This window comes from Macrotis lagotis, chromosome 1 (genome assembly GCF_037893015.1).
Source record: "Macrotis lagotis isolate mMagLag1 chromosome 1, bilby.v1.9.chrom.fasta, whole genome shotgun sequence".
Taxonomy (NCBI): domain Eukaryota; kingdom Metazoa; phylum Chordata; class Mammalia; order Peramelemorphia; family Peramelidae; genus Macrotis; species Macrotis lagotis.
Window position 1 is genome coordinate 399216626 of NC_133658.1, and position 11052 is coordinate 399227677.

An 11052-nucleotide genomic window follows, 5' to 3' on the forward strand; every position below is an offset into this window, starting at 1 on the left:
TAATGAATGTCTGATTGAAGTGAATTTAGAGATAGCAGGCATTAAAATTTCCCACAAAACAAATTTGGAAATGAAATAGTTATTCACATTCATCTGTGCATCAATTTCATAGGCAGCCAATCCAATAAAATGATATATATAGTCTTGATCTCTTTCCTCTATGTAAGTTACATACAGCACTCTTTCTGGAGGAAATGATAATACATAAAACATAATAACTATCCATAGTGTTCTATAGTTTGTAGAGTATAAGTAATATCTTCATTTTCATTTGTGAAGGTAGAAACCAGTGTTCGAACTGGCCAAGAAGTTTGCCTAGAGGCCCATAGGTAGAAAATGATAGAGATGGGGTTTGAATCCATATTTATTGAACCCTAGTTCAGTGACACTTATATAACACTTAAAACTCCTTAAAGCAGAGGAAGGCTCCTTCATGGCCCTCTGGGATTGCCTCAAGATCACTTGATTCCAGAACTTCTTGGATCTCCCCCTCTGTCAGTACTGTTGTTTAGGACTATCCTTGTAGTCCTAATTTACATCTGTCTATTTCTTTCCTCTCTAAATGAATCTGTTGACCTTTCCTTCAAAAATCAGTAAAGAATTATGGCCAGTAAATTCATAATTTTATATAGTTCAACACATTCTTCTATTCTTCTATTTAGTTAAATGCCTTCTACATACAAACCACTATGTCCAAGACACAGAAAAAAATAAATTAATACATAATCCCTAACCTATTGGGGTGATGCACATGTGTACAGATAAGCAAATATAGAATGATTTTGGGAGGGTGGAGACCATCACCAACTGTTTGAGAACAATACAGAGGTCAACTTAACCTGTGCCATTTTCTTTTAGAGTTTACAGGACTATTCACAGGGCTTGTCTGCTTTGAGAGTCATAGACTTCTTCTTATCCAAGTCTTATGTATTTATCTTTCAGGATATTCCAGATCCCAAAAACCTACCTCTTTTAGCTGATTGGAAGACCTACCCTTTGTTCTTTGGAACTGCTGTTTTTGCATTTGAGAGCATTGGTGTGGTAAGGTTTGAAGTGACTAGGAAATTCCTGGAACCATTAATGGACTCTTGGGGAGGAACTTGGGGCCCACTATACTTTTTATCCTGACTGGGTCTATTGGTGAATGCTAGAATAAGGCAGTCATGAGACCAAAATTCTGACCTTTTTGAAAAACTGAGGTAGGGGCTGGGAAGGGGGCTGGAGTGTGTCAAATATGCTAGTTTCAAAAATTTAGAACCAGAAGAGACCTTAGATAAAGAGTTCCTAACTAGGAATTCATGAACTTGATTTTTAATATCTTGATAATTGTATTTCATCGTGTTAGTTTCCTTTGTAATATTATATATTTTATTTTATGTTTTTAAAAATATTATTGCTTCACAGGTCAGAAACCCTGTCTTGAGCGTTATCTTATTCAGCCCTCTTGGTTTATAGGAAATGGACACCCAGATAAGTTAAGTGGTTTGTCCAAAGTTACATAAGTAGAGTAGAATAAGGATTTCAACCTGGATCACAGAACTAGAAATTTGGTTATCTAATTTTAACTCCTTCCTGGACAGGACATGATCCCTGAGAACCATTACCTCCTCATAGCCCATTCTCTTCCTTTTGATAGTTTCAACTGATAGTATGATCTCAAATTTTGAACTGAAAGGGATAGTAAAAGCCATTCTGTCCAACCTCCTTATTTTACCTACAAAATAACTGAGGTCTCCAGAGGCTAAGTGACTTGCCCCAAGTTCACATCAAAGGCAAGATTTAAATCCTTGTCCTTGGAGCCACTCTACAACTTCGACTTAATTTTTCAACTCCACTGTGTAGAAAGAAGCAGCTTAAGTTCAATCCTTCATCCATATACCAACCACAGGTGTAAAATTATTCTACAACTAGTATTATCTTGGATCTGAAAGGTACCCTGTAGGCTCTCTCCTTCAAAGCCCTCATTTCACATAAAAAGGGAAATTGATCCCCCCAAAAGGCAGAAGATATGTGCCCCTTGGTCCCAACATCATGGTCCTCTGACTCCAGGTCCAGTTCCCTTTCCATATTACCTCACTTCTGACTGGTCATGAAACCCTCAAGATAGTCTATGAGTTTGGATGACATCTTCCAAAATGACTAAGCAGGAATTTCCATAGTAGCCTTGGGAAGAAGACTGTGGGAAAAAAGCATGAAGCATTTTGTGAGCAGCAGAGTTCTCATGCAGTGGTTCATGATGCTATAATAGTATTTTACAAAGCACTTCAACATGTTCAGACATTCAGCTATGACTGAATGACCCCATGGAGCATAGCATCCCAAACCACTGAAGTGGTTTGCCATTTCCTTCTCCAGTAGTTTAAAGCAAATAGAGGCTGCAGAGCACCTTTTTTGGAGTACAATTAGAGCTCCCAAATCTGTATCTTCAGCCTTGACCTTTCTTTTGATTTCTTTGATTTCCAGACCCATATCAGAAGCAGTATCAGGTTCCTTGTCAATCAAATGAAGGATGGGGAACACTTGTATTCCAAGAGGTCTAATATTTGATGATGAAGTCTTAACTTGCCATTGTCACAGACCTGACAGATAGGAACTTACATTGAATGATCTGGCTAAGTAGGAGAATTGTTGGGTTTGAAATCTCTGAGGGGATCAAGGGCCATGTAGACATGGATAGCCCCCGAAGGTGAGGAGATTCCAAAAAGAGGAGTCAGAGTGTAGGTTTACTTACAAACTTGGTGCAAAGTAGATAGAGAATTGGACCTGGAGTCAGAGTTCAAATCCTGCCACAAATATTATCTGTGGGACAAATTATTTAACCTCTGTTTGCTTCAGTTTTCTAAACTGTAAGCTAAGGATAAAAATATCACTTACCTCCCAGGATTGTTGTGAGATCAAATGAAATGATCTTTGCAAACCTTAAAAAGCTCTATATAAATCCTAACCATTATAAAAGAGGCAGTTGGTGACACAGTAGATAGAGCACTAAACCTAGTCAGAGTTCAACTTCCACCTCAGACACTTGCTAGCTGTGTGACCTTGGACAAGTCATTTAACCTCTGTTTGTCTTAGTTTCCTCAACTATAAATTGGGGATAATAATTGTACCTACCTCTCAGAGTTGTCATGAGATTACAATGTGATAATATTTATAAAGTGCTTAACACAGTGCTTAGAACATAAGAGGTGCATAATAAAATGCTTATTTCCCCTTCCTGTAACCTATTAGCAAAATTTTCTGATGCTGAGACAGGGTTCTACGTTTTTTTACCAGTCATTATCACATTGTCAGTCCAAGATTTTGATTAGCGAAAGAATGTGACACATGTGGAAGAGGTTGGCTTCCCCGTCAGTGAAACACAAACTCTGACAGTTCACACCATGCTGGGAAAGTTTTGAGTATGAGCTGGAGATGGACCCTGAGGCTTGTGGTCCTTTTTTGCAGAAAGGTCCTTCTGTGGGCCTTCTTTACAGAAAGGCTCACCAGCAGAGACCTAGCTACCCACTGAGGAGGATTTGTTTTGTGTTTACAGCAATTCATGAAGACTAGTCAATAAAGACTAGAGCTCTTGTGATCTGCTGGAATAGAGGGAACAACCAACCACTGTGATCAAATAACAAATGCATTGAAAAGTGTTTGTATATGTTAATACCCATTAAAGGCTCACAGAACAAGAAAATGAGTTTGCTCAGAAATGAAAGTTGCAAGGAGAAAAAGGGAGAATCCTTTTTCATGGTCCTGGAAGCAGAATAGAAATCCTCTTGGGTAAGAAGGTGTATCTCCTTTGTTGGTGACTGTTTTCTCCTTGCTTCCTTTCTAATAGGTTCTTCCCTTAGAAAATAAAATGAAGAAGCCTGAGCATTTCCCAGTCATCTTGTATGGAGGGATGATCATTGTTTTCCTTCTCTATGTCAGTCTGGCATGCCTGGGTTACTTGAAGTTTGGAGATGCCATACAAGCCAGTATAACTCTCAACTTACCCAATTGCTGGTACATTCATGGTTTGGGGAAGTAGCAATCCATGCATGTATTCTTCCTGGATCCACTGCTAATTGAAAGTCATTTCTATCTGTTTTGCTTTGGGAAAGTCCTCTTCCAGGGCCTTAATTTCCTCAACTATTCTTTTTAGGATTTTTAAGATAAAATGAGATAATGTATATGAAACACTTCATAAAATCTCTGAGACTCAGAAAAAGAGTGACTTTCCCAAGGTCATACAATGAATAACAAATCAGGAATCAAAACTAAGCCTTTGGGGTCCAAGAGAATTGTTCTTTTTTCTTCAAGGCTCCTACCTAAATGTGTTGGATGCCACTATTATTAAGGCATAAGTATGATATCTAAAACTATACAGCTTTGGAGAAGATAGTTCAATTGGGGGTAAATATGACAGTGTTGGTAGAAAGGAATGAGATGGAAGCCCAACTGGCTGCCCTGTGTGACTGGGTCCTTTTTTATTGGTAGTTCTCCTGATCTTTGCTCTGATCCCACCAGGACTGTTGTCTATGATGCAGCTAGAGTTTCCTAGATTCTAGACCCAGCTTTGGTCTCTATTGATTGCATCATCTTAGGCAAATCGCTTCCTCAGTTTCTTCCTCAGTAAAAATCAGATGGGGATGGAGTGGGGGTAGGGGTTGGTCTAAATAGGTTGAAGAAGAGAATCTTAAATCTTTTTTTTTTAATGTCATAGATCGCATGGCAGTATGATATAGCCTTTGAACCTCTTTTTTGGAATAGTTATTAAATACATAAGATGAAAAAGGGAAGCAATTATACTGAAATACAGTTATCAAAATATTTCAAAAACCATGCTACAAACCCCAGGTTTAGAAGTCTAACTCTAATATTCTACTGTTTTTAACTCACTTATATAAATCCACAGTTGTTCCTTCTATGGATGGACATAAGGACGTTCAGAACATACTCATCCCTGGGGATTAGCCCAAAGTTATTAACAATGACCACCAATGTTCACAATGTGATCAGCTCAGGGCCTATATCTACTTCTCTACCACTATGGAGCCCTGACACTACCTGTGTCAAGTCCAAGTCACTTAAACTTTTTAAGCCTCAGTTTCTTCTGCTATAAAATGAAGGGAATGAATTAAGCAGTTTCCAAGATCTCTTCCAGTTATAGCTCTTTAGCCTGGAATCAAATCTTGCCTCTACACTACAGGACAAGCCAGTCAGATAGACAAGCCAGTCAACCTCCCCAAGTCCCAGTTTCCACTTCTATAAAATGGGGGTGATGATACCTGTAATGCCTTCTTTTTTGTTTCACTGACCACTATTGCAGTAATGCTACATAAACTTCTCACTGCTTGATCCAGTGTGATTCAATATTTGGCCCTAAGGAAATGGGAGGTTTGACAAAGAAAGTGTACAAAAGCTTTCTCAGACAGTCATTTTGAGTTCAGCTCTTCTTGCCATGTGATCCTTTGCATTTACTTTGCATTTCCTAAGAGCTAAGATCTTGGGTGGACTTTCCAAAACAAGATGATTTTTCACCTGTGTTCTATCTATACAGGTTATATCAGTCCGTGAAACTGCTCTACTCGCTTGGAATTTTCTTCACCTATGCCCTACAATTCTATGTCCCAGCTGAGATTATCATCCCTTATGTTGTCTCCCATGTGCCAAAAAACTGGAATTTGGTGGTAGACTTATTTGTCCGCACAAGCCTGGTCTGTATGACATGTGAGTAGGAAGCAGAATGACTTGATTTTGATGTGATATTTGGATATTTACAATCTGGGAACTGGTTGGGGGGGGTCCAAACCATGATGGGGGGGGGTCAGGATACCTAAATTCACTGTCTTAAATAAAAAGCAGCAGGACAATTAGGTTTTATTGCTGACTTTGCTACTTACTATGAACTTAGGTGGGTCATTTCATCTCTATGATAGTTTTCTTGGTGTTGCTTAATTGTTTTCAATTATGTCCAATTTTTTTTGATGCTTCTTGGGGTCAAAGATGCTGGAGTGGTTTGCAGTTTCTTTCTCCTGTTCATTTTAGATGAGGAAACAGACAAAGAGGTTAAGTGATTTGCCTAGTGTCACACTGCTAGGAAGTGTCTGAGTTTAGATTTGAATGCAAATCTTCCTCCAAACTCAGTGAACTATCCACAGCACCACCTAGCCACATGATGGCAGTGAAGTGAAATCAAAGTCTGGAAGACCTGAGTTCAAATTCAACCTCAGACACTTAAGTCCTGTGTGAACCTGGGTGAGTCATTTAAACAACCTACTTCAGGGGCGGCTAGGTGGTGCAGTGGGTAAAGCACTGGCCCTGGAGTCAGGAGTACCTGGGTTCAAATCTGGTCTCAGACACTTAATAATTACCTAGCTGTGTGGCCTTGGGCAAGCCACTTAACCCCATTTGCCTTACAAAAAACTAAAAAACAAAAAAACCTAAACAACCTACTTCAGTTTTCTTACCTGTAAAATGGGGCAGGGATCGGGCACAATAATAGTACTCATACCACAAGGTGTTTTGAGTACTTCCAAAAATATATAATAGGTACTTCATAAAGCCTCTTTTCCTTTTCTCTCTTTTCTTAATGGTCATTTGAGTTTTGCTTATTAAAAGCAGTTGCTCACAATTCTGCTCTCTCTCTTATTGTGAGATATAAGCATCTCTATTTCCCCTAGCCACCAATATTCAGATTATTTCACAAAAGAAAGAGCTAGAGAATGCCCTCTCCTATGGCATCTCATGATTAGGTTGCAAAAGAGATTCACCAAGTATATTTTGATAATCCCTAGTGCTTAGTTGGAACTTGCTGGTTTACAAAGACTTTTCAATATAATTTTCCACTCAAGTCCTTCCCTAGGGTTTTATCTGAATTTGAAGATGACCCTGTATTCTCCAAAATTAGGACAACAGAGCTGACTCTGGTGACACCTGCCAAGCTGGACAGGTCTCTGGAGGGCACCCAGTCCTTTTAATCTGACCAAGGTTCCTCAATCTGATCATCCAGAAGCATAGGAAGATTGTCACCTTGGCCAAGGTAGCTCTTTGGTATAAGTCTCCCTCCATGGGATGATGATTCAAGAGAAGAGCCCTGACTGGAAGAGAGATCTCCCCTAAGGCTGGGACCTGTGATTTTCCTCCCCCTTAGAGAGGGACTCCATATTGAGCCCATCCAAAGGCTAGAGAGCAAGAACTCCAGCTCACAGTCATTTTGAACAGTGTTATTTCAGAAAACTTACCTTGTGTGTTTACACATGTGTCAACAACTCAAAAGATTTTGAGCATGTTCTCAGGGGAGGGTTCATGATAACAATCTAGCTAAGTCGAGTAAGTTAAGTGGTCAGATGTTAGGGAGGGTGGGGTTCAACTACTGCAACTCATGAAAACATCTACTTTTCCCCTAAAGCAGAGAACAATTGAGATTTGCAATTGTGGAATTTATAATTATCCTTACAGAGGCACAAATTTTTTGAAGTATTGAAATTAGCTTCCATTAAAAGGTAGTCTCTACTGAATTATCTATTAAGAAAAGACCTTACAATGCAATGGTAAGAATCCAGGACTTTGATTCCAAGGACCCTACTTTCAGGTTTAGCTCTGTCACTCCTTTACTAGGTGACCTTTTAAAGAATGTTGCTTCCACCCTTGAACAATGGGCATGATAATACTTGTTGCACCATTCATTTCAAACTGATCATGAATATGTGTCTTTTCCTTCCAAGGTGCCTTGGCCATACTGATTCCCAAGTTGGACCTGGTAATAGCCCTGGTGGGCTCCATGACCAGCAGTGCCCTGGCTCTGATTATACCTCCACTCTTGGAGATAATCACCTATTACTCGGAGGGCTTGAACCCTATCATCATCATTAAGGATGTCCTGATCAGTGTGCTGGGCTTCCTTGGGTTTGTGGTGGGTACCTACCAAGCAATCCATGATCTGATTCAGCCACCTGTTTCTCCCACCTATACCAACTTCACCAGCGCCTTTGTACAGTGATCTACTTCCAAGTGAAACACCTTCCCTGCCTCTCCTCATCCTTCCACTTTCTGTGGAAGGTTAGCTTCCTGTTTCCAGGACTTGATCATCTGTGCTATATTAAAAAAGAGTACCTGGTCTGGAAAGGAAGATCCCAGCTCTGTGATACGACTACAGACAAGTCACTGAAACTCTGTGAGCCTCAGTTTTCTCAACTATAAAATGAGGATACTGCTTCTCCTTACTGGATTGTTGGAAGCATGAATGAGGGATGCATTGAATTGACAATTTGTCAATTGTATGGTGCTATAAAAATGTGACTGTTACTGTCCCCCTTCCCCCCTCAGCATTCTCTTACTTTGGGAACTCTCCAAAGTACTGCCTCAAGGGATGAGTGGTTCTCTCTTGGCTTTGCTTCTGACTTGTTGGAAAACTTCAGCTAAAAGTTTTTACTAGATTGCATTTCATATAAAAATGACCTAACAAGGTGTAGCCCGTTTGCTATCCATGAACTGTCTGAATAACAATACTGAAACTTTAAATATATTCTATCTGGAGTTTGACTCCTTTACTGACTCCTTGTCCCTGAACCTCTACCTTGTTCCTCAAAGACAAACTGATCTGTGGAATATTTATTTATATTCAACCAAAAATTCTAGACTCTAAAGTATAGTTTGGCCTTGTATCAGAAAAGATGCATTTTTAAGAAGTGGGTACATGTGTGAGAAATCACCTTGAAATCATGAAGGGAACTAAGGTTCAAAGAATCTTAAGGATTGTTCAACCTCTCATGCTCCAGGGAAAGAGAATGAAGCTCAGAAAGAACAAGAGGTTTGCTCACAACTGTACCATGATCTAAAGGTTTGACTGAGGCTAGAAGTCAGGTCTCTGGCCATACAGAGCTGAGCTCTTTCCCATGAAAACATGCTGCTCTAAGCATTACAATGATAGGCTATCAGAGCTGGAAGAGATCTTAGAGACTATCCAGTCTAAAACTCATTTTTCAAAAGAGGAATGTACAGATGTAGAGATGGAAACTATAACCCAGAATTCCAAACACCTCCATCCAGTGTTTTTTTTTTCCCAGTACATTCCAAGAGGGGTTCCCTGCAACTGCAAAGGACTCTGGAGAAGGAAAACAGAAATGGTGCCAAACAACAAAATGATTTAAGGGTTCATAGACAAATGATGTACATTTGGGGAGTCACCTCCCTTTATATCCCCTGGCTATTATTAGCCAGTCTCTAAGTGAAAATTCTTATTTTTGGAAGATAAACAAGTTAACCTTACCAAGAATTAAGAGATACGTGGCTCAAGTTAATGCTAGTTAGTGGTTGGGGAGAAGGGGTTAGAATCTGAAATAGCTCAAGACAGAAAAGTTCAGAATTCATTCAGCAAACATTTATTAGTTACCTTTTGTGTAGAGAGTTTTCTTTTAGGCATCAGGGAAGGATTTAGATAGGATAGTGTTCTTGTCTTTTTCCCTTATAAAGAAGGACCCTTTGATCATTTCTTCATTATATGTAAATTATCAACATTAAAGACTAATAATTCTTAACATTTGCTTTGTTTTTGGATTTTTCTTTTCCTTTTTTCATAGAAGGAGGCTTATAGGTTGAGGGATTGACTCAGTCATCCCCAGTGTGGGTCAGAGTTCTTTAGTGACTCTTGGTAGACAAAAGAAGCATCTTCAAGTGGGCAGGTACAAAGGACAAGGAAAAGGTCCACTAGTTACTGTGAACCTCTGGGAGCAGGCTCAAATTCAGCAATATCATTTAACATTTATTATGTACAATATAGCATGTAATCACTGGGAAAAAAATTAAAATAAGACATGGCACTTTTAGAGTTAATCTAATAGTTGAACATGATAACTGATTGAGCATGAACTGATAAAACTAGTAGTTGGGAGGGGGGGTCACCTAATTATTGTCTTCAGTTATCTGAAGGACTCATTTCTGAAAGGGATTATATTGATTCTGCTTGGGCTCAGAGAAAAAAAAAGAAGAATCAATGTTTGGTCACAATAGGAGGAAAAATTTCCTTGGAACTTCAGCAATTGAAAAAGAGGAGTGGGCTGCTTCATAAGAGATCTTTAAGGAGAAATGGGATGGTCATTGGTGAGGGATACATACTGCAGAGGAGAATTAATAATAACTTCCAATTGCAAAGCACTTTAAGACTTAAAAAGATTTTTCCCTGCAAGTGTGATAGTAGAGAAATAAATTAGCTTTGGGGGGAGAGGCAGAGGTACTCTTATTCCCTCTTCCTTCTATGGGGCTCTGCTCTGGATTCATGCTTATTGATCAAATTGAGTCTTGGGGGTGACTGAAGAGAAAAATCAGGTACTAGAACTCTGACTCTTTATACATTCACCTCAGAGCCCTGGAAATAATCACTTAAAACTTAGTTTTGACTTCTGTGGGTCTAGGGCCTTTACCAAAGGTCAGAGTGGAAAAGTACTTGGCATAGAAAGAAAATCATGTTGAAGGACAGCTATGCATTTTCTCCAAGAGTAAGAACTGATTAACACAAGAAACTCACAAGTGTTCGCAAACAAAGACTTAAGCAATCAGCAATAACTAACTACTGTTAATACTCTCCCAAGATGCTGAGATTTAAAATGTCAAAACATGAAACAGATTGTGGGAGTACTAAATCAACATTTCACATTTTACCTTTTATCTGTATTGTCTAAGCAACAGCCTCAAGGTCCATGTCTTATGTCAAGTCCAACCAGGGTTGAGCACATTTTTCTATTGGAGATGATATCCAAAAAATACTGAAGCAGTTGACAGGGTGTTACTGAAGTGCAGCTGGCACCATCTGAGCATTGTAGTACTCTCAATTTTTCGTACTCAAAGTCTACCTTCGAGGTTGGGATTATTGCTTAGTCACCTATACTCAGGAAAGAAACAAGAGGTAGCCTCAGACCCAGGCTAAAGTACACCATGTGCCTTCTGCCATGTACTTTTCAGTCATCATGTTGCTAGGGTATAAGAGATAGAGTTCTGCCTCTATTCCCTAGATAGAGGAGAGGAGAGGGGAAGATGGGAAGAGGGAGAGGAAGAGGGAGATGGAAAGGACAGGAGTGGGGAGGGAAG

General features: G+C 39.4%; 1 protein-coding gene across 1 annotated transcript in view; it reads left to right on the plus strand.

Annotated features, from left to right (window-relative positions):
* The window catches only part of LOC141518385 (proton-coupled amino acid transporter 1-like), a 29696-nt gene extending 20255 nt beyond the window's left edge, over nt 1-9441 (plus strand). The window contains exons 7-10 of the mRNA XM_074230363.1: nt 943-1041; nt 3824-3990; nt 5528-5697; nt 7695-9441. Coding sequence (XP_074086464.1) covers nt 943-1041; nt 3824-3990; nt 5528-5697; nt 7695-7969 — 711 coding nt within the window. The 3' untranslated portion in view covers nt 7970-9441. The remainder of the gene's footprint in view (nt 1-942; nt 1042-3823; nt 3991-5527; nt 5698-7694) is intronic.
* The last annotated feature ends 1611 nt before the right edge of the window (nt 9442-11052 follow it).